The following is a 24,188-nucleotide window of genomic DNA, read 5'->3' as shown; positions in this document are numbered from 1 at the left end:
CCTCTGCTTAGTTGGGATTTGTCATTTACCTTTCCAGCAGGATGGGACTTGGAACACTTCACTCATTTGCCACATTGGAGTTGCTTAGTGAGTTCACAAGATTCATGAGTGAACTAAACAGCTCCAGTGTGCTGTGCTGTGGGATCTGCAGAAGGAAAAGACAAAGGAAATTATATATCTTCTTTATCCATCCCGAAATAAAGCTGTAAATTGTGTTATGATTTTGTCAATATATGGTGCTTGCAAAGATTTCAAATAAATAATGTTCTGACCCCAGGGGCCTTATTGATTTTGTAATGATTTCAAAGAGAAACCACTCAGTTTACTGTTTGCTGACAAATTCTTTACTCCCTAAGGAATTCCTATTGAACATGTATTAAGGACAGGATAAAATAATTCCAAGGAAATACAGAGAGAGGGCTTTGTGCATAGACTGCTCCACGAATCAGTATTTAACCTCTGACCAGTGACAACAGATCTCCTTTAGCTCTATTAGATCAACAGCAAGCTATTATAATTAAATATAAAAACTGTTTAGAGCCTCACCGAACATGTCCTGGGAATTAAAGCATATGGCAGGGATAAGGATAAAAAGACTTTCCATATGCTAATGACCCTAGATGTCTGAAATAAATTAGATCCATTACAGTTTATGCTCAATAAAAGAAAGACTTTAAGCACTCCAAAGTTAGTGACTCGAGACCGATTTTGGCTTAGAAATTCAATCTGCCTGCTTATTAATTCTTAGTAAGGCTCTGGAGGAGACAGGGGATGCGAAATCATAATTCTGTGCTGTATCAGAATTTTAAAGTGCCATCAGTTTCTTTTCCTTCTTTTCCTCTTTTTTTAATTAAACAATTTTTCATGCTTCATTTTTTTGTTCTCCTCATTTGATTTTGTTCCCATTTTTGTTTAATTTCTTTCTTTTTAAGGTTTCATTTATCCTATTTCAACTGAACAGAGAACACAGAATGAATATGGATTTTCTTGTAAGTTTAATGTTTGATTTTATGTTCCTGGATGCTAATTTGATGCTGTACCTTGGGTCAGGCTTTACTGTTAGGCAAGCTCAGTGTGACTAGGCAAAAACAGGGACCTGTTCAGCAGGGTGACATTCTGCGTGCTTGACAGCAGGCACCGTGCTTTGCAGCAGACACAGGATTATAAGGGCCCTTGTGCACGAGGGAAATGGGAGAAGAATGCTGCCTCAGACACAGAAACTGGAGAGAATGAGCCATTCTTCTCATTAAAATTCCCAGAGCAACTGGAAGGAGTGTGGTAGAAGGGTAACTTGTCTTTGAGCCAGAACTCAAGAGCTCTGCTTCCTGAACTGCTGGGTTAAAAATGGGATGTTTCAAGTTTGGTAAATTGAAGGTCTGGTAGCCCAGAGCTGTTGGAGATTGATCAGTCCCTTTCTGCATCTGCCAGCTCTCACCTCTGCAGCTGGAGGGCAGCTTGGTTTAAATGGCTACAAGAGATAAAATAAAAGTGATTTCACATGTTTCAAACCAACAAAAATGGGGTACTAAAAGAGTCTGATTTGTTTTAGCACTTCCTTTTTTCATTAGGCTATTTCTAAAAATGGGATTCTTCACTGTATAGAAATACATCAATTTTTGAACACATATTCAGACCTTTTGGGAAAAAAATGTCTGGTGGATAATGATGCTAGAGATTAACTTGGAACTGGTGCTGAAGATATGGTATAAGCAGCTAGTAGAAATATCATAGCCATTTTCTCACAAGACAGCTCTAATAAATTTTGGTTCCTTTTGGTAAATTAGGACATTTTTTCTTGTGCTTACTTCAGCTTTTATCTTAATATGTATGTGTTGATGCTATTGATGAGAGTTCAATGCTTGATTCTCTGCTTTGCTAATTTACTAGTTTATATTTTTGAAGGCAAACATATGGAAGGGAGTAATAACAGGTTACATTTCAAAAAAAACACAAACCAACCAAATATACGTCCTGATATTCCAGGTATTCCGTAGAAAATTGAATTTTTGGATTCTTTTACTTCTTTTAAAGTAAAAACAAGGCTTCTGAAGTTTAAAAATCCACGTTTTTGGTTTCAGATGAACTTCTCAATACCAGTATTATGGCATGATGTCACAAAGACATGCTATCTCATTTCATAGAGTAAATTTGGTTCACGAGACTAAATCTAGAACATGTTTTGCTTAGTAGTTCATAGCCTGAGTATTTGACAGATGAACAAGAGGATAAGGAAAGAGTTAGAACACAAGTTAGAGAGAAATCAAGGATTGTTTTCCATCAAAAGGGCATAGACCTGCTATATGGTGTTGGAAATGGATTTTAAATTAGCCTATAAAAAAGGCAGTAAATATCTTATCTGTAGGAAACAAGAACAATAAGAATGTGTTTTCTTGAAAGTCCCTGTAAGGAGGACATTTCTTGAAGATTCCTGGCCTCTCTCCCTGCAGCTGCTCCTGACTCGGATGATGTTGCTCTCTACGTGGGGATCGTCATCGCCGTGATCGTGTGCCTGGCTATTTCTGTGGTCGTGGCCCTGTTTGTCTATCGCAAGAACCACCGGGACTTTGAGTCGGATATTATCGACTCCTCGGCTCTAAATGGGGGATTTCAGCCTGTCAACATCAAGGCTGCAAGGCAAGGTTAGTCAGCATTTCACTCCATTTTGACCAATTCAGGGAGATGCTATCATGTTATGGTATCTTGGGCTGCATGAATGATATCACTTTATGCCTGTTGCCACTTGACAAAGAGGAGATCATGTTCATTTGTTTCTGATTGTCAAGTGCTCAAAACCCATGGTGGTGTTTGTCAGCTGTGCTGAGAAGTATAAAGCAGGTGAATTTAACTTCTGAAGAGAGAGCATGAATGTGAGAGTGAAATTCAGACACTTTCATGGAAATAAAATGAAGTCCAGCTCAAGTTGAAATCAAAGGCAAAGTTCTGACAGAAACAATGGAGTCAGGATGCATCACAGAACTGATACTACAGTAATTCTACCACACCTCCTCCCCCTTATTGCACTAGTAGCCTTTTTTCCTATGCCCTGTCTTTAATGGTATAAATAGTAGTTTGGGAAGTACTGTGCTTTTAATAGAAAATATAGAAGTTGTGGTAGAACATCATTTAATAATGAATATTTTTATCACTGGTCCATAACAGCTTGATCTTTTTCCCTCACTTCATTGGTCAGGAAAGAACATTCTAAAGGTAGTGCTGCCTTTATTTAAACACTTATTTAGGCTGAAGAGTTCCTATTTATTCCCAATATCTATCTAAGATGACAAGAGACTTGTCACATGTATGATTAACAGAAGCGTTTTCTTTGCTGGAGAAACTTTAAAAGTAAAGCTTAGAAAAGTGTGATGCAGGTACTAATCCCCCTCTGCAGGGAGTCATGGGCATGATGACTTCATAGGCTTGTTGTGTCTTTTTTTTTCAGTAATGCTATCATTAGGCCAGTTAGATAAATTGGTTAATGACTGTCGCATAGTGTTTAGGGAGGGGTTCTTCGTTAAAACTAGATCTACTGAGTGATGAAAAGATCTTACCCTGAAGCTAAGCATGTCGTATTTGAAATCTGAGTGCAGCCTGGAAAAATATTCCCAGTGAAAACTCTTCAGAGGAGAAACATGCTGTAATTTTTTACAGCAATCAGATTCCAAAGCAGCTGGGGCAATATGAACCCTGGGAGTTTGCTGGGGAGATTCATGGAAATGGAGATGAAGGTTCAGGGACTTTGCATATCTGAACATTTGGAATGAAAGACAAAATGCAAATGACAACTCAAACTGCTGTTCAGAATGAAGCCATCAGAACAGAGAAATAATACAGTTTCTTCCTTCTCATCTCCACTGCAGACCTCCTGGCTGTGCCACCAGACCTCACTTCTGCTGCAGCCATGTACAGGGGTCCTGTGTATGCCTTGCATGATGTCTCTGATAAAATCCCAATGACCAACTCTCCAATTCTGGACCCGCTCCCCAACTTGAAGATCAAGGTTTATAACACCTCTGGTGCAGTCACTCCCCAGGATGACCTCTCTGACTTCTCCTCCAAGCTGTCCCCACAGATTACGCAGTCTCTGCTGGAGAATGAGACCCTGAACATGAAGAACCAGAGCCTTGCTCGGCAAACTGACCCATCATGCACAGCATTTGGGACCTTCAACTCCTTAGGAGGCCACCTAGTAATTCCCAGTTCAGGTGAGTGCTGACTTACCATGGTGGCTAAAGTGCAATTGTTTTGTGTGTTTAAGTAGTGTTAGCTTGTTTTTATATAGGGAAAGAAAGTCTATATGTGGGACTCTGCCTTTTCTTTGATCAAAACAAATAGATGGGTTTTTTCCCATTTGAAGTACCAAAGTACTTCAAATATTTTCTGCCCGAAGTCCTGACCATCTTTTAAACACTACAGGCTTGAGGAAGACTTGGGCCCCTCACTACAGGGGCACTGGTCTTAGAAATTGCAGCTGAGGGAGCTGGGGTTGTGTAGCCTGGAAAAAAGGAAGCTGAGAGTGGACCTTATCCCTTACTACAACTGCCTGAAAGGAGGCTGCAACAAGGTGGGGGTTGGTCTCTTCTCCCAGGTAATACATAGGAATGTGATCTAGTGGTGGACACTGTGATGTGTTAATGATTGGATTCAATAATCTTAGAGGTCTCTTCGAACCTAAATGATTCTCTGATTCTAAGCAGAATATTGCAGGGCTCTTAGCCACTTTTTGAGACATGCAAAGCTCCAGAGCTCCCCTGTGTGAAGTGCAATTCAGCATCACCTTTCTCTTTCATGCCGTTCTAGAAAAGGGACTTCAGTACAGTAAGACTCTCTTTTGTTATCTCGCTAAAAGAGAACAAATTACAGTAGTTTCACGAATACAAGCCGCACGGATTATAAGCCGCACTTCCGGTGCCTCGACAATGTTACTGTCTTTGTCAATAGATAAGCCGCACCCCGAATATTAGCCGCACTTTCGTTCGTCGCGAGAATCCGTGCGCAGCTTTCACAAATTGGCCAATTAGTAACAGGATCGCGGCATAACGGGCTTTACTGGCTCGGGGCGGGGCCAGGAAGGCTCGGCCCGCTCATGGTTGCCAACGGGGCCGGGTAGCCCAGCTCAGCGCCACGGCTCGGCGGGGCTGGCCGGGTGGTGCTGCCGCCGCCACCGGGCTCGCTGGCCCCCCTCTCCCGTCAGCACCGCCCCGCTGCTGCATTCCCTAGCCCTGCCGGCAGGCTGCCGCCGCCCGGCTCGCCGGCCGCGCCGCGCCGCGTTCCCTAGCCCTGCCGGCGGGCTGCCGCCGCCCGGCTCGCCGGCCACGCCGCGCCGCGTTCCCTAGCCCTGCGGGCGGGCTGCCGCCGCCGCCGCCCGGCTCGCCGGCCGCGCCGCGTTCCCTAGCCCTGCCGGCGGGCTGCCGCCGCCCGGCTCGCCGGCCACGCCGCGCCGCGTTCCCTAGCCCTGCCGGCGGGCTGCCGCCGCCGCCACCCGGCTCGCCGACCACGCCGCGCCGCGTTCCCTAGCCCTGCCGGCGGGCTGCCGCCGCCCGGCTTGCCGGCCGCGCCGCGCCGCGTTCCCTAGCCCTGCCGCCGGGCTCGCTGGCCGCCCCCTCCCGTCTGCACCGCCGCCGCGTTTCCTCGCCCTGGCCGGCACTGCAGGCCCCTGCACCGCCGGGCTCCCCCACGCTGCTGGCCCCGATTCTGCTGGGCTTCCCCCGCTGCCAGGCAGCCCCACCCACCGGCCTTCCTGCTTCTGCCATGCTCCCCTGCACTGCTAGCCCCAGTTCTCCCAGGCTCCCCTGCCCTACTGACCCGGCTCTGCCGCCCCCCTGCCCCGCCCTGCTGGCTCAGGCTCTGCCACCCGCCCCCCACACTGCTGGCCCCGCCTCTGCCAGGCTTTCCCACCTCTGCCGGGGCCGGCCGGGCTCCAGCTTGGCTTGGGGCTGCCGCGGGCTCTCACTTCCGTGTTGGCAGCTTTTAGAATTTTGTTAATGTATTAGCCGCCCCGGAATATTGGCCGCACTTCCGGGTTTCCACCAAAATTTTGGTCAAATTGGTGCGGCTTGTATTCGTGAAATTACTGTAATTTAGAAACAAACTGGCTGCTCCACTTCCAATTCATTGCAGATTGTGCAATTGAAGTAGGACAACAAAACACTATTTTTGGGAGGCTTTTTACCTGTATTTATTGTTGACTTCCTTTACAACTAGCAGAGAGAGTGACTGAGCAATTGAGGGCCTGTTGATGTAATGCAATGTGCTACTCAGTCTTTCTCATACAGCTCAAAGTCAGGTTTCCAGGGCCCTTTGGGCCACCCTGACACCAGGAGGCAATTTCAGAGCATCCAAGGAGCTCTTGGGCAGCCTTGGGAAAACTCAGGTCTTTCAGACTTTTTTTGGCAGAGCCATGGTGCTGCTTGGTTCCTTACATGAAGTGTTGATGTTCTTTCTAAGGAATTTCAGCATCTAGATGTTCCTGTGGGTTTGGCATGATACTGCAGAGCAGCATTAATATCTAAAGTGAGAAGGAATCAAATACAGTAAATTCACGAATACAAGCCGCACTGAGTATAAGCCGCATCGCCGGGTGTTGGCAAACATTTTGGTTTTTGTCCATAAATAAGCCGCACCCGAGTATAAGCCGCTCTGTGTTCGCAGCGAGGACCCGCGCACAACAAAGTTGCCAATTAGTAACAGAATCGCGGCAGGGCGGGGTTTACTGGCTTGGCTCGGGCCATGAGGGCTCGGGGCTGCCGACAGGACTGGGTGGCCCAGCTCGGTGCTGCCGCTCGGCGGGGATGCTCGGGGCCGGCCGCCGCCACCGCTGGGCTCGGTCACCCCGGCCCGGCGCTGCCCCACGGCGGCAGGCAGGGCACAGAGCCCGCCGGCACCTGCGGCGGCCATGGGAGCCGGGGATGTAGCCTGCCTGCTCCTGCGGCGGCGGCACGCGGGGACGGGAGCCCCCCGAGCCGTGGGGCCAAGCGGAGAGAGCTGCCCGCCTTCCCCCGAACCGCGGGGCCAAGCAGAGAGAGCTGCCCACCTTCCCCCGAGCCACGGGGCCAGCAGGAGAGAGCCCCACCTTCCCCTGGGCCGTGGGGCCAGCAGGAGAGGGCCTCTGCCTCCTCCGAGCCGTGGGGCCAGCAGGAGATAGCTGTCCCTCCCTCCTCCGAGCCGTGGGGCCAGCAGGAGGGAGCTGCCCCGCCTTCCCCACCCCCTGTGCTGTCTGCACAGGGCAGCTCCACCCGCCGCGCAACAGAGTAACCAATTTGTAACAACCGCGTAAATGCAGGGTTTTACTGGCAGGAGCTCGACTTTGCAGTTTGCACTGACTTGGTTTGCACTCCCAGGGTTGAAAATGTCAGAAAATTATTCACATATTGGCCGCACCTGAATATTAGCCGCATTCCCGGTATGGGAGCAAAATTTTGGTCAAAACAGTGCAGCTGCGGCTTGTATTCGTGAAATTACTGTACATAAAGCATTTGATGTGAGAAATATGCAGGGTATACAGTGGTCAGGAACACACCTACTCAGTTTCTCTGGAACTCTGAATTCAGGTAGGACCACAGTGCATGTGAGACTGCAGCTCATAGCTTGGCCATTTTACATCAAATGCCCTCACCAAGGAGATAGCACCTGCTCCTTTGCTGGAACATTTCTTTTTTGTTGATGTTATGGTGGAAGCAAAATGCCTAGGTGGCTCAGGACCTGGGTGGTTTGGTCCTTCCAAGATGCAGTCCCACACTTGCCCATGAAGCAGCCAAAAGTGCTTGGACCCAGAGCCGTGCTCTCAGAGCTCCTGTCTAATGGGAAGCAAAAATATCTATGAAATTTAAGTGAAAGCTGATCTACTTCAATAAATCTGGTGCTGACTAATGAGCATTGTTGAAAATTTGTGCTATACAATCTTGGATTTCACATTTGTCTAAGTAGCAGCTGAAGATAGATATTGATACTCACTTTTCATATGGCACAGTGGTGCACATTATCAGCAAAGTCTATTAGTCACTGTTAATTCACGTATATTAATATCAATTTGTGAAGAAAAAGCATTTGCTGCTGTAATCCCTTCAAAATGATTAAAGTAATGATTCTGTAAAATAAAATAATCTGTCTGCTGCTACCTTGTATGCCTCTATGCTGCTTCTAGATATATGTCCTCCTCAAGATACGATCAAAGCCCTTCATTTGCAGTACACCTGCCCTGTTACAGCTGCAGGCATGCACAGCTTAGGCTGTAACAGGCCTGTAAAGACACAAGTGCCAGAAGGCATTTGTGGAAAATGCTTTCCTAGCTACCCCTCTACTTCAAAGCTAAGTATGGGACTGAGGCCCTGTACACCAACACATGGGAGGTGTCCAGTTCTACCAAACTGTGTATGCTTGAGAAAAGAGGCAGAGCCATGCAAGTGTCTGTAGGGTGTCTCTAGTGTAAACACATATATGTAAATAATCTTCCTCTAGGTTTGTTTTCAGCTCTGTGGTAACAACTGCATGCAAATCCTTGCCACTGATTTCCAGCTAATCTGCATCTGCAAAGGGAGCTGTCTGAGATGTGTCCAGCAGAGTGAAATAGACAGTTTGTGGGCCATGTTTGTTGTGTAGAGACAAGACATCTCTTAAATGGAAGTAATGTAAGAATAGTGTTTATTAATCAAGTGTGCAGCAAATCATTACTGAAAAGGATACCGAGCATATTTGCCCACACTTTTTTCAAGGTTAGATACCCCAGTTTTGAGCCTCCTTACAGGACTAGGTACATTCAAAAACCATGCCCAATTCTGTCTCCCTGACAGTCTAGGAATTGAGCGAATTGAAAGACAGGATGCCAGACACAGAAGCTATCTTTCAGGAAACAACTAGTTCTTGTTGCTTCCTGGGACAGTGCTCCACTGCTTTTCTTTCCTGATCTTAATTAAGTAAGAATTGCCTAGGGAGAGATGTCCCATTACAGCTGTTGGAAATTTTAGTCAGAGTTGTTTGTTTTTCCATCATTTTACAAGGTAAGCAACAGCGTAACCATCTGTCTGCTCTTTAAATAAAATGAAAGGGAATAAAATCCTCTTCTCCACTCCTGTTTTTCAGTGCAGAGGAAAAAGAACAGGCAGCTGGACACTAAAGACACCAGGGTTACAGTAAATGCTTTTTCTCCCATCTTGCTGAGGTCATTTACAGTCTGCTGGTGAGGGTGGCTGAAAATCTGGCATTGCAGGCTTCATCATCTGCCTCTCCTGTCACTTCTCTTCACAGACCCACTCACCTCTTTTTTCTCCATCTTATCTTTTGTGTCTCTTCTGTTCTGCAGGAGTAAGTTTGCTGATCCCAGCAGGAGCCGTTCCACAAGGGAGAGTCTATGAAATGTATCTGACAGTTTACAGGAAGGAGAACATGAGGTAAAAAAACCCCTGCTTTTATTTCCTTGTTCATTAATAGAGGAGGGAAGTGTAGTAACTGAAGTCCTGTGGTAATAATGCTTATGCAAAGTCTACTGCATTGAAGCTATTTGCTGACTTGGAGGTAAACACAAGCAAAGCCAAGGATAAACTTTTCCACAAAACTCAGACATTTGCTTTCCTAACCGAGCGTTGCACTCTGTAGCAAGCCCTCAGGCCAGGGGGATGCTGAATTGTAGAGGAGCAAGGAAAACATGCCAGCATGAGTTTGTGCAGCAGAGAAGGTGTGAAGTAACCTCTTGATAAAGACCTATGCTACGAAGGAGAAGGGAGCAGAGGAAAAAGGTGATAAATCAGCTGAGTAGAAGGACAGGTGCCTGAGCAGCTGACTTGGAAAATGTCTCCTGTTTGAGTGAAGGTGAATTTTTATTTTACCCTTCATGGGCTTGGCTAGTCCATGCAGAGGATGGAGCCAAAGTTTTGGTGTCCTCCACCTCCTTGCTGCTTAGTCCCAGACACTGCACACCAAGGGCACCCAGAGCTGATGCTGGGATGACCAGGGTTGTCTCCTGTTACCTGAATGTGTGGTCAATTCATATTCTAGATCTTAATGTCTACTTGCATGTCACCTGGCAGCCTTGAAATTAAAAAAAAATTGTTTACCAAAAGGCCAAGATACCATTTGCAGCCATTTCGAAAACCCTAATGAAGAGAAAGGTGAAATCTTAGGCTGCAGAATGGACTCGTGCACAAAGGCAGAATGGCAAATGTGAAGCTGAGGCAGTCATTACACAGTACTTTGCCTCTTTCTCTTCCTCATAAGTAGATATGTTTTTTGGCTCAGCCTCTTAATAGCTTTTATTATGTGCTAAGCCGCAGCTGTTTATACACTGTGTGATATTGAACACTATTCTTCAGCTTGGTAGTCTTTCACCCAAGCTAAAATAATCTGCTTAAAGAAAAATTAAGTAATCCTTCCACCCACCCTTTTGCATACATTATTCATCAGCTGGTCTTTGAAAATAGCTAATTGCAGCTATAGAAAAAATGCCTCTGTTCATAGCTAGTATTGATTATATTCCTATTACTTTTGGCTGTGAAAGGGGTTTACAAACAGTACTAAACAAAGGCTTTTTCTGAACGAAAAAAAATCAGATTACATCCCCTGGTATTTAGCTTACTTCTAAATCTCTCTATCCAAAATACCTAATTCTTTAAAAAATTACTTAATTCCTAGAAGGTTGTGTATGTGCAATTATTTTCTTTCCAGCCCGTTATGGAGGGAATCCCTGTTACTTTATTTATGCAACTGTGGACAACTAATGTCACATACTTGTCTAATTTATTTTCTTCAAGGATCATAAAGCCCCCTCTGCATACTTTGTGATAGTTGTAACTCAGCAAGTCACACAGAAGGATAGGTTAACCTGTGCTGGAAGAGAATGGCTGGAGATGTGCTGCCTGCCAAACTGAGCAAGTATGCCAAAGGACACTGGCAGAAGTAAACAGAATGGTGTGAATCTTCAATTACAATGAAGATTTTAGAAGTGATTTCTTTCCCTGGGTGAGGAGAGCAGAGCAATCTGCCTAGAGACAGCAGGGGTCATCATATTGTGGTGGTAGTCACTTTCTGGGTGCACAGGGTTCAGCTGCTTATTTGATTTGCAGTAGTTTTTCAGAAAGCACACCGGGCACTTCATGTTCTTGGAAAGCAGCTTCTGGGACATTTAAGATGGAACTCATTGGTTGTTGTCTGTATCACTCAAAACTGAATATTCACCTGCCCCCTTTCCCCAGGTGCCAAGGAGCAGAAGGGGGTGGATGGCACCCAGCTGTAATTTTCTCCTACTGCAGGACTGGTTACCAGACATTTCACTCCTGTAGCAGAGCTGCAGCTCAGTGAAAGCTTCTTTCTCTGAAGCATGGGCCACAGATGTTGCTTCATGTAATTGGAGTCATATGGGTACCACAAGTTGCTGTGGGTGTAATTATTTTTTAAATCAGCTACTGCACTCTTGCAGCACTCTAGCAGAGAGTGATAGTCCCCAGTAAGGATTAGCTGCAGACATTTGCTTTCATGGCCAGCCAGTTACTGCAGTGTGTTCAACAAAGCCTGTGAGACCCTGTATTTATTTTCATGAGCACTGTGCAAATGTGTATGGGTTGAAAAGTCCTGTTATGTGTTGATATTGTTTGGAAGGGGACACACAGGAAATTATAAAATGCATATTATTATCCGAAATGAAGGCAGAGTCTTGTCCTTGGTATTACAACTAGCTCTGAGGAGAGAATGTGGTCTTCACAATACCCTGGAAGTACCAGAGCAGCAACAGAGAGGGTCACCACCCCAGTTCACATATTTCCAGCAACTTAAGATCTAGCTCACACTATGTTTGCAGAACTGTGAAACAACTTCTGAATAGTCAAGCTGAAACAGAAAATATGTTATCTCTCTGACACCTGCAAATTCCCCTTTTACTTCCTTTGATTTCATTTTAAGTTTCCCCAGTTAGTATGTGTAAGCTGTACAGAAATTTGGGAGACTTCACAACCCAGTAATATTACTCTTTGTGCTGCCTGTCAGATTGGTTAGGAGAGCTTTCTGAGACAATCTGTTTATTCCATTTCATATCCGTCAAAGCATGTGAGAGCAGGAAGGTCACTCTAAAAGCATTATCCTCTGGCAGTGAATTGGGGTCCTGATAGTTTGCAGTAAACACCACTTGGAGGCAGTTGTTTCCTCTAAGTGTGTCAGTGTACTCGTGGCACAGTGGGGTTTTTCTTTTACTGGACTGAGGCTCCAGGAGAGTGTTATCCCTGCTCCTGTCCTGCAAGCTCACCCTCATTCTTCCTGTCATTTGGGGCAGGATGGATGGCAGGCAACTCCCAGGCTCTGATTCCTGGCTGGTGTGTTGACCTCATGAAAAGATCCACATCTTTTATTAGGCAGCTACAGTGGGGAAAATTAGATATATGGGTGTGTGTTTGTACACATATATGTACACATGCAAATACATATATACATGTGTACATATATATGTGTGTAACTGAAAAAATTACAACCCCATGAGAATATTTTACAGCTGTCAGACAGGTTTCTGTCTCAAAGCTCAGTCTTTTTCAGTGGTGAGCAGATGCTTTCTCCCTTAGTCTGGGGAAACACCACCAACTTTGAGATTTGCAAGGAGTCCCTTCTTGAGTAGTGGTTTCATCTGTAAAATCAGCACGTTATGTTGACCAGTACCTGGCAAGAGCCTGTTCCCATGAGCATCTGTGAGAGCCTGGGTCTTACCGATTAAGTAATTTATTTAATTAATCTGAAATTTAATCCTAAGGATTAAATAGCATGAGTATAAACCTCCAGCCCCCAGGATTTGCTCGACTGCCTCGGGTTAAAAAACAAATCTCGCTGTGAGCTAAATTAGCGGAGCTGTGTTTCCTTCAGAAACATCTGGCAATGGTCAGTGCTAGATGGGGTCTGGGTCTTGATGGACCACTGGTTTTATCTTGTGTGGCAGTTCCCGTGTTCCTGTGTGAGCCCCCGCTGAGCTCACACAGCTTTAGCAGGAGCTACTCTTGCATGCTCTAATCAGAGGCAGGAACTGCTCAAAACAGATACAGCTCTGTGAAGGACACTGCTGTGTAATCCATCACACAGGAGGTGTTCCAAATGAGATTGGAGGTCGCTGTGCCCACAAAATTTGACAACCCTGAAGAACAGAGCAAGCAACACTCCTGAAGGTCTTGATGGAAAACACACATCAATGTGCAAATTTCAAATTAGTTGCCTTAAAAGAAAAAGGGTCAGATGAGCCTTGCCAGGATTTGTATCCATGGATTCATAATGTATGCACTGAGTTTAATATAAAGTCAAGCATCCGATCAGTTATTGTGATCCAAGGAGCAATGTTGCATTTTCACCAGTAAACCTTAAGCTTAGTGATGTGAAATAAAAGAAATTGAAGTTTTCCATATTTCATTTCTCCACCTTTCTTATCTCAGTTGCATAAACAAAATTACTTTGCAACTCCAGAAGACGATTTCTTGAAGTGCCAGTCACTATAATTGAAAAATTCAACATGAAAAGACCAGAGCATGAGCAAAAGGGGAGGGCAAACTTCTCAGAGTATTTTTCTTCTGAAGGTAGACTGTCAGAAAAACCAGGGTCTGTCAAGAATATTAAGTTTGAAACTTAAGAACGCATACTAAAAAATAAAGCCCCAGCAAAGAAAGGAGAAATAAAATATCTTCCCTCTAACTTTTGTCTAAGCTGTGTAGAAGGGTTGCCATCTGTTGCTATGTGATAGCCATTCCTCTCTCCCTGCTCCATCCTGTGCTTCCTGAGCTGCTGTGATTGCCTGGAGCACAGTGGCAGGGAGAACAGTGTAGTCCCACTGAGGAGCAGAGATTTATCTAGTGGTGCTCACATCTGCTGTCTGACAGCTACCTTAATGAATATGGTCTGGCTTATTACAGGGAGACGGTTTCGAATAAGTAATCCCATTAAAAACATAAATTTGATTGTGAAGGGACCAGATATGGTGAATAAAAGTTTGTGTGCTTTTAAATATAAGTTGACTGTTCTTGATAATCTCTGAGGGATGGGAAAGCATCTAAAAATATCTGAAGACCTTTCAGTTGCTGTTAGTGCCTTTTAATAGAAACGCTAAACAGTGAGTTAAATTTTAGTCTCAAATCTTTGTAAAACAAAAACACCTCTTTGTTTTTGGAACTGAGTGCCCAGTCTCCTCTACAAAGTTATCCCGAGACTCTTGCAAGCCTAAAGTGAGGCCTGTGTTGATGGGAGTTTTTGTAGGGAGTTGGGTTTGGGGTTCTTTTTTGGATAACAGCCTAAAAGATCACCCACAGTTTTGATAATTTCTGCTCATAGGCTTAACTCCCTTGCTGTATAAACTCCCCTGTGTCTCTGTGCTGGATATCCCACAATCTATAACACATAAATCTCAATGTTGGTCCCAACACATGCTCCTCTAGGCTGGGATCCTGGCTTTGCTGCTGCTGCATCTCCTGTTTCAGGAGAAGGAATAAAATTGCCTGTAATGAGTGACTACACAATAACTTGTCTTCAGGGGAATTTGTTGTTTACTAATTCCATGAATTACTGTTGGTTTATGCTTTGAAGAAAAATGATTAATATCCCTTGTATAATGTATCTTGTCTACTGCATCTGTTTCTGTTCTCATTAGCTATAGTAAGGCATAATCCTTTTGTTTTAAAATGGAAATTGAAAACAGTGAGAAGCAAGAAAAGATTTGTCAGGAGATTTTTGTTCCATTTTCCTGTCACTTTCCATAGGGCACCTCTCTGCTGTTTGTGCCACTGTGTTGTTTAGCCTCATTCCTCTGGGAATTTCAGGTGTTTATTTCAGAGATCTCGTGGTGGTCCCTAAACACACTGCTGCTACCGGCAGTGATGTTAGAGCTGGAAGGGGAATATCACTGTGATGTGCTCTGACATGCCTTTTCCCATACAGCGCCAGAAATCAGATTTGCTTTTTGTCACTGCGTCACATTACATGTTGATGCCCACTGCGTTGCAGCAAACTCACCTGAATTGTTGTTCACTTTTATTGTTTTCTGTGTTACTATGTAACTCCTTGGAACTTGTTTTCCTCCAACCTGAGCTACTGTGCAATTAATAAGCGTACTCATATTTTTACCCTCTCTAGAATTCTACCATTGTTTTCTAGCTTTCACTTTTACTTGCAGTGATTCCTTATTAATTGCTACCTGTAGATGTAATGATTGTGTTTTCCACACTGTGAGTAAAAATCCTGGCCTCATAGCAGTCAAAGAGAGGTTCAGCATAGACTTTAACAGAGCTGGGATTTCACCTTAGCAGTGGCAGTGACTCACTTCACACCACTGGAGAACTTCTCTGCAACTCATTGCATCTCAGTTTTCAGAGGTTTATCTGCATGAGGTGGATGTTGGAAAGTCATTAAGACCAGCAAGTGTTCAGTATTTTTATGGTGCCAGTCTCTGATGTGTGTCTGGTTGGGAATTTGGAACTGTAAAGACAAACATCCCCACAACTGGACCATTTTTTCTGCTCTTCACTAATCAGACTGTTCTCTGTTATAAATACCGAGGTTGGGGCAAAAAATAGAAGATCTTCTAAGTCGGGTGACAAAGACGTTGTTTATGAATTGGGGGAAAAATGTTAAGCCTTGGTATTTTTAATATGTCCTTTGTATCCTTGCATTCAGCTCCCATCTCAGCTCCTCACTCTGCAGTCTGCAACACATCCTGACTTGGTGCTCTGCATAATTTTTTTGTTCTTGTTCTAATCAACTATAAAATGTTGCAGCACAGAATCGTGCCCAGAGTCCTAAAATCTGACAGTTAAAAAAATTTTGGCACAAAGCAGTGGCTAAACTTAACTTTACTTGGAGACAACTTCAGACTGTATGATTTATCAGTACCATATTATTTTAATGACCTTTTGGGGTTTTTGACTGCAGGCATCAGTGCTTGTTGATTTTAACTCATTTTTCACCTAAAAGGCACCATGTTAATTTTTTTAAGGCAATCATGATATATTCACTCCTGCATTCTTTTTGACTGCTTGTTCTGTAATTCAGTCCAAAAATCTATGATAGCTTGTATTTTCTTTCTTTTCTTTTTCATGGGTCAGTACTTTCAGATGAAGTTAGGTTAACTAGATGATTAAGTTTATAGCTGGTCATGTCTGCTTTACATACATATATTATAATTTTGAGAGATCTTCCTCATAAGATACTATTTCTTGAAATTTCTTGAATTAGATCATAGAAGCGTGTTCAAATATCCACCAGTTCCTAAGGCTGATGACCATTAAAAACCACTCTGAGTGTTGTTTAAGTTTCTTGTTGCTTTTTATGAAAAAATAACAATGTAAATGAGTCAGAAAAAGAAGGAATATTTCAGTGAAAAATTGTCGAATTATTTATTTATTCAGTCTGGCCTTGCAAAAAAGCAGTACCTCATCTTAATCTGAATCCAATAGTTCCTTGCAGTATGCAAGAGGAGCTAGACTTGGTGTTCTGTCAGTTAGTGTTTCATTTATTTTGTGTATTGTGTGTATTGTTTGTTAGGCTAAAATAGCTGGCACATTGCATGATAGCTGTCTAGATTGTTATACTTTACATTTTTTTTGAAAGACATCTATATCACAGCTGTTTGTTTCCAGTCCATGGATTTTCAGAAACAATTGTTAAGTCATTTAGTAAACTCATCAGTTAATTTCCACAGATGTGTATCATCTGGATTTACTGATTTGCATAGATTTAAGTTTTTCAATGCAGACCATTTTTTTCTCAGATATTACAAAAACCTCTACAACATTTGTGACAATGGGCAATTTTAAAAAGTGCCTTCATTCCATTTTGAAAAAGGATTTCTCCAAAGTTTTTCTTTCATTCTGTGAAATTAATGTGATAGGCAGGGAGAATTAAAGTGGACAAAATTAAATTAGTCCTATGGACATATATTTACAATAGCCAGAATAGGTGTGATAAATTCAATATCTTAATAACTTCTGTCCTGATTTGGCCTCCTTGAAAATGTCATCTAAGATTACCTGCTCTGCTCTGCATTGGCGTGGCTGTGAGCAGTTTTGGCTACCGCACTACAAGGAAGACATTAAACAATTAGAGAGCATCCAAAGGAGGGCAATGAAGATGGTGAAGGGTCTTAAAGGGAAGCCATGTGGGGATTGGCTGAGGTCACTGCATCTGTTCAACCTGGAGAAGAGAAGATTGAGGGGAGACCTCACTGCAGTCACAACTTCCTCACGAGGAGGAGAGGCAGGCACTGATCTCTTTTCTTTGGTCACCAGTGACAGAACCCAAGGGAATGGCCTGAAGCTGTGTCAGGGGAGGTTTAGGTTGGTTGTCAGGAAAAGGCTCTTCACCCAGGGGTGGTTGGGCACTGGAACAGCTCCCCAGGAAAGTGGTCACAGCACCAGTCTAGCAGAATTCTAGAAGTGTTTGGACAATGCTCTCAGGCACATTGTGTGACTCTTGGGGATAATCCTGTGCAGGGCCAGGAGTTGGACTTAATGATCCTTTGGGTCCTTTCCAACTCAGGATATTTTATGATTCTGTGATTACAGCTATGTTGTTTTTGGTTTTGGTTTTTTTTTTTTCTCTTGGTAAAGACAAAGACTTGCTGAAAAAAACCAGCAGTGTTGTCTCAACTAATTTTTCTAAGACTGATGCAGATGTACTTTTATTTGGAAATACAGCATGGGACCAAATCCTCAGCCAGAGCAGAGCACATGTGGTCTTGTGGGCAGATCAGGATTTTAAGTGCTGATCACATTGAATGCTTTTAATCTCCCACTTGCTGGTTTCTGGATCATGAATTTGTCCTCTATTATTTAGGGAAGCAGTTGATGAGGCACATTCAGCAGTATTTGTCATACACCAGATGTCGGGATAGTTAAAGTCACTCATGCTTCCTCTTGTTTCAAGCTCCTCAGCAGTTGGTCTGAGATGTTTTGCACTTGCACACATGTGCACACACACACATGCACACACACTATCATTTTCAAACCAGAGAGTATGTTGTGTATCCTAAATATTCATATGATTTCCCATAACACCAACTCCTAATGACTGGCAGCAAGCACACTGGATAATACCTGTGTTTTTAGCTGAACAACTCGGGGTGATCACTAGAAATCTTGGGGTTTACAAGTGTATTTTACCCTTGCACTATTCCTTACCATCCCTTCATCCTTTCTCCCTCACCAGCAGTGACACTTGGTCTCTGCAGGCATATTTGTAATAGCCATTCTAGTAGATCCAAATACCTTTAAAGTAAAACGGAGTATCAGGGGTTTGGTGATGACTTAGAACTCAAACTGCACTGTACCACTTTTGGCCATGCTTTACATGCTTAAGTTCAGCATCTTCCTTTCTTCATCAGTTTTCTCTGTCCTGACAGTAAATAATTCTCACAAGTGGTGCCTACAAGAGCCACCATTCATTTTTGTGTGTTACTGAACAACTGCCAAATGCAGCAATGACCACATTTTGGCAGTGGATGAAATGAAACCCCTGCATACCATCTGCAAGGATCCTTCAGAGTGGAGTGTACTCAGCAAATATGGCCTGTAATTTGCTGACACCTAAACCTGCATTTTGGCACTAGTGATATTTGGCACAAAAACAAGCAAAAAAAGGAAATAAATATGGATTTGGAAAAAATGGAGGAAAAACAAAACCTGCCAATTTTTCTTGCACAATCTTTTTTATTTTAAGAAAGGGATTTTTTTTTATTTTTAAGCACCTAAATGAACATTTTAATCTTTTTTGACTCATTTAATGTATCCATCTTTCTGTCTCCTTGCCAGGCCACCTGTAGAAGACAGCCAGACCCTGCTGACACCGGTGGTGAGCTGTGGCCCACCAGGAGCCCTGCTGACCCGGCCCGTCATCTTAACCATGCACCACTGTGCAGAGCCAAACACAGAGGACTGGCAGATCCAGCTGAAGCACCAAGCTGCCCAGGGACCATGGGAGGTGAGGCTGCAGAGCTCCAGCCTGTGTGCTGGCTGCATGCAGGGCTCTCTGCTAGTCCTTTACTTGCTTTTCTGAACCTGGATGCCTGTATTTTGGGGGTTCCATGTGAGGCCCATGGCTGCTACAGGAAGGCAGGAGTGCCCTTCCCTACGAGATGTCAAAGCTGCCATGTGCCCATGCAGATCTGTCTTGGGGCGCTTTGGCACATCCTAGTACTAGCAGTTTTCCATGGTGGGAGCCTGAGGTGGTTCCTTGCCAGTAGTATAGCAGGAGAATGTCTCAAGGCAGTGTGGCAAAAGGATCTTCCCGCTGTAACTGGAGCAGAAAGTGATGCTTTCAGCAAGGCTGGGCCATCCTGACAGAGCCCTCCTCTCCAGCCCTGTGCTCCTAGGTCCCTGCTGCCACCAGTTTGGTCTCATAATTAATTTGGCAAGGGCGCTTTCTCCTACTGATAAGTTTAATAGGGTCAGTCTGGCTTCTGAAGGCAGTTGGGCTGATAGCAGTAGAAGTGCCATGTCCAGCATTGTCTTCAAAAGCCTCTTGTGTTTGTCCTCCTGCCTGTGGCACCGGCTCTTCCTCCTGCTGGGAAGGAACGTGCAGCACAACACAGCTCTGCCAGCTAATCTGCACCCCACAGCCCAGCTCGTGGCACCACAAGTGTGTTCTTTATTTGTGTCTGTGTGTTCCTGGCACCTCTTCATTTTCCCCCCATCCTCTTTCTGCCCTAGGCAGAGATTGTCCTGCACACACCCTGCTGTGTATGCAGCATCCGTGGAGCCCCTGACCATCCTGTCATCCCTTCTTCCTCCTGTCAGTTCTGGAGCAGCTCCTCCAAGCTGAGCCTCGCACGCCCGTGTGCACACACATTCATGCACAGCCCTGCAGCATCACTCGGGGCAGCACCTCCTGCCAGAGCCAGGGGCTGGCGTGGCCATGGTGCAGCACCTTGCCCTCCAAAAAGGTGGTGCCACCTCTGCAAACATGGCAGGTTTGCCTCTCCTGAGCCAAGCTTAACACCTGATGCCAGCTGAGCCCACTCTTCTCAGCTGCCAGGTGTGTACATTGAGCTGCAGGCAGCAGGGATGAAGTGGGCAAGTTGTGCTGAGCATCGTGTGGCACGTAGTGGCTCTGCAAGAGGCGGCTGTCACCCGCTGCTGACGTTTCACTTCTGCTCCCTCTCAAAGCACCTTGTGTTGCGTGCAGGATATTACACGCAGGGTTGAATGGAGAAATTGGCAGGGGAGCTGTTTCCCTGCACGCCCAGGGTGGGGAGGTCATCTGCATTCAGGCAGTATTTTATTTCCTCATCCTGCAGTCTCGTCACAGAGGATTATTCTGAGGAAGCAGCAGGTGATATTTCATATAGATGTGGTATTTGGCCGCCACAGAGGTTACTTCCCTTCCTTGAGTTTTTATAACTCCTTATTGTCGTGCTTAGGAGGTGAAGGGCAGTTATTTATTCAGCATGCCTGAGACTACTGATGCTAAATCATGATCATCAAATGATTAGTTTTGCAATATCTCTTTCAGTAAAGTCTTGGTGATATTTTCATTATTTGCCTAACTCTGCTCAGGGCTTTAAGAGCTGGAGTTCTTTTAAAGGGGGAGTTTTCAACCTCCAACATCATCACCAGCACCTCAGAGAAACCTGCTCCCTGTGCCTACACAGGAGAAAAGCTGGAAGCAGGACATTTAGACCTTGATTAATCTAAAGGGCAAACACCAAGGACTTTTTGCATCATCCAGGCTTGAAAGGGGCATTGCTACCTGAAAGGAGAGTAGCTCTGAGGAGTCAAATGCTGTAACTTGGTCTTTTCTCTCTTAGGATGTGGTGGTGGTTGGAGAGGAAAACTTCACTACCCCTTGCTATATCCAGCTGGACCCAGAGGCCTGCCATATCCTGACAGAAACCCTCAGCACCTATGCCTTGGTGGGACAATCAATCACCAAGGCAGCAGCCAAACGTCTCAAACTGGCCATCTTTGGACCGCTGTCCTGCTCTTCCCTGGAGTACAGCATCCGAGTCTACTGCCTCGATGACACTCAGGATGCTCTTAAGGTGGTTCTTGCTCTCTTGCTTGCTCTCCCTCTCCCTCCTCAGTTGTCACAGGACTGCAGTAATAGCAGACACTGGACCTTCTGCTCCATGTATTCATGTTCCCTGGGTTATTTTTCTGATTAGAAGAAGGGCTTAACAGCAAGCTGCTGTTTTACAGTTTAACCCTCACACGCTATAAATTGTCCTTTGCATAGGGATCTCACACTATTTTCCACCCACCAGTCTTTTTTCCTTTGTTTACCTGTATCATATCCTGAATCCTAAGGTTTTTGCATTATTAAAAGGCCATAAGGTACACAGGGCTTCATTCGTTATTCATGTATTTTTAATGCTAAGTGCCAGCTCCCCAGAGATGGGGAAACATATAAATGCTTCTTTGTAAATAGTTGATAATGATAAAAGAAGCTTCTGGCCCGTTAATCACTGCCTGCTTTCATACTGCTTTATTTCACCTCTTCACGTGCAACTTTTTGTGTTGGGAATTCGCAACTGGAATAAACCAAAGCTGCTGCTATCCCTAACTGGATGACCTTACTCTCCCTGCGTAATTCACACAAGCACACACTCACTGCACGCAGATGAGCAGAGAGGTAACCATACTTGCTATTTCTCTTTATAAATACCTGTACTTACACAGAAGATATCTATAATAGATGCACTCATGAAATATGTAGCTCCAACTGCACAACTGAGTTCATTAAAAGGTGGGGGTTTTCCTTTAGCTGTAGGTCATGCAACTTCACTTCTTTGAGACAAAATGATTTCAAAGCCTGACTAAGCAGAGTCATCCTGCTGCTGTGCATGCTTTTGTTTCCACAGGTCTAGGTGGGAGTTATTGGGATTTAAATGCAAATACACTGGCTGGGCGATGCTTGTGTTTTTCAGAAGGGTGACTTCCATCACTGAGAGCAGCACACTTGGCTGTCCTCCCTGATACTGTCTGATATCCTAGGCTTTGCTGAGGGGGTGCTCTTTTATGTGTAAGAAAGGCAACAAAGTGTAAGGGTTGAAGCAGGCACATGGTGACTTCAGCATGGTTTTGTCCTCTGGGAGCTTACTCTCTGTCACTGCATTGGTGTAACCAGCCTTTTGGAAAAAATTATTTTCACTGGTCTAATTTCCCTTTTGTTTTTCTATGGAAAAAAAAAAAGAAAAAAAGTGAAAAGGATCTTTCATAGCAATCAAGCTTCAAAGGTCCTGATGGTTTTATGCCTGTGCTGCATAATACAATTTTCCATGGGTTTGACAAGGCATGAGGTAATAATAACTGATTTGGAGGGGCCTTGGCCAGCCAGCTAATGCAGTCAGAGCTGAGGAATCTAATTAGGAATTACTCAGGAGCTGTTGGTCTGTTTCTAATAGACTGTAGGGAGAGTTGTGTGGTAAAGTTAATCCAATTCAGTCCGATGGCAGAAGGGATCAGGAAAGGCACACAGGGGAACCATCGTTTACCTGAGAGGCTGCAGCCAAAATCTGGGAGGGCAACAGGTCAGTCCTTGGGATCCTGCTGCAGTTAGATCCCAAAATGAGACTGCAGTTCAGCAAGAAAAGGTGAGCAAAGTCAGGAGGCCACCATTCCACTCAGTTCCTACTGCTTTTTATGTCAAATTCATGCATTTCAATTTTCTTTCTCTTTGGCATGTCTACCCCAAGACTGGGGAGGCACCCCACCCGTGGAGTTCAAGACCCAGCTAGATGGTGGTCTGCAGGAGGACAAGCACATCTACTTGCTAGCCACATACCCTTATGAATGCATGAGTTACATTTCTTTGGAAGTGCAAGGTCTGGGGAAGGAGAAGATGGAGGAAAAAGAAGCCTAGACCAGCTGTAGATGAGTAAAACAGGAGTAGATGGAAGGGCTGGCTATGGACCAGTGTGTATAATTAGGCATATATGAACTGGTACATACAAACCAGTGTGTACTAAACATCCCACAGCTAAACAGTGTTGTGTAGACTCAAGCTATGGCTATTTAGATAGAAGAAAAGAAGGCTGGGGTATTTGGCACGTGCTTTCACAGCAGCTGGTACCGCAGCAGCCCCTGCCGTGCTGGGAGGTCATCCTTGGCACTGCTGTATTGCCAAAGGGAAGGCATTCACAGGGCAATTACCACTGGGTGTGGGGACAAGTTGTGCAGACAGGGCTGGGCCAGCAGATCCTGGGGTTTGGAAGTATTTTGGAGAGGAAAGAAAAGTTGTAAGCAGCAGGTGATGCACCAGCTGCAACAACTCAATGTCTTGAGGCTGGTTGCTCTGGGCAAAGCACAGCAAGAGTAGGGAAGAGCAATATTCCCATATTGCATTGCCTGAGCTTTGGAAGAGCCTTTATAGGGGATTGTATGTATTTTTTAATAGACAACCAAATGCATTCTGTTATTATTTACAGCTACGAATGAGTGTGCCATATGCTGAATGTGTTTTAACAGCCACCAAAGGAAGACAAGTAGTTGGAGTATAAAGCACAGTGCAGTGTTTATCCAGCAGACTTTTCCCTCTCATCATGCAGAGTAAGCACTTGCAGCTGAGCTGCCAGCACCCACAGTACAGTAGGGAAGTGTAATGATTTGCCATCAATATGGACTCAGTTATTGTGGGAGCAGCTTAGTGAGGTTCCTGGCTGTGGAGCACATGCAGCATCCTCTGCCCCACAGGGTCCTGAGCCACCTGGATGGGATGTTCACAAAAATGCTTTTGAAGCTAGGATGAGGGTAGTTGTGATCTTGAGCGCTGGCCTCTTTTTTAAAGCCAATTTTTGCACTTTGAAGGGGATGCCCAAGGTTAAAAAAAAAAGAAAAAAAAAGAAAGAAAGCAATATGATAAAGAAATCCCTCTACTTTCCTCTCTTGATTGATGTGTGGCTTTGAGATGGAAGTATGTGACCTGTGTGTGGCAGCATGGCAGGGGCTGAGCAGCCAAGTACATGGAAACAGCTGCTTCCCACAGAGGGGGCATGTGAAGGACTTCAGGTTGCAGCGGGGTGACATTCCCCAACCTTGTGCTGCACAGTAGCTGTCTTTAAAAACAACACCCAAAAATGGGCACAATAGGCCTGTGAACTTCTCTGTGTTATTTAATGCATATTTCTCCTTTTATTGAAGAAAGGCACAGCTTGGACTGAGCACTGTTGTTTGCTTTAACAAGTGATATCACGGGTGACAGAGTGATGCCTTATACAGCTCCCTCTCCTAGGAAATAAATCCTGCCTTGCAGGATGGTGA

The 24,188-nt window shown here is 44.6% G+C and overlaps 1 protein-coding gene across 1 annotated transcript in view; it reads left to right on the top strand.

Annotated features, from left to right (window-relative positions):
• Nucleotides 1-24,188, top strand: part of UNC5C (unc-5 netrin receptor C) — a 249,945-nt gene that overhangs the window by 218,499 nt on the left and 7,258 nt on the right. The window contains exons 8-12 of the mRNA XM_033060401.1: nucleotides 2,448-2,639; nucleotides 3,858-4,202; nucleotides 9,296-9,383; nucleotides 18,744-18,912; nucleotides 20,738-20,971. Coding sequence (XP_032916292.1) covers nucleotides 2,448-2,639; nucleotides 3,858-4,202; nucleotides 9,296-9,383; nucleotides 18,744-18,912; nucleotides 20,738-20,971 — 1,028 coding nt within the window. The remainder of the gene's footprint in view (nucleotides 1-2,447; nucleotides 2,640-3,857; nucleotides 4,203-9,295; nucleotides 9,384-18,743; nucleotides 18,913-20,737; nucleotides 20,972-24,188) is intronic.

This window comes from Catharus ustulatus, chromosome 5 (genome assembly GCF_009819885.2).
Source record: "Catharus ustulatus isolate bCatUst1 chromosome 5, bCatUst1.pri.v2, whole genome shotgun sequence".
NCBI lineage: Eukaryota > Metazoa > Chordata > Aves > Passeriformes > Turdidae > Catharus > Catharus ustulatus.
This window is presented reverse-complemented; position numbering and strand designations above follow the sequence as displayed.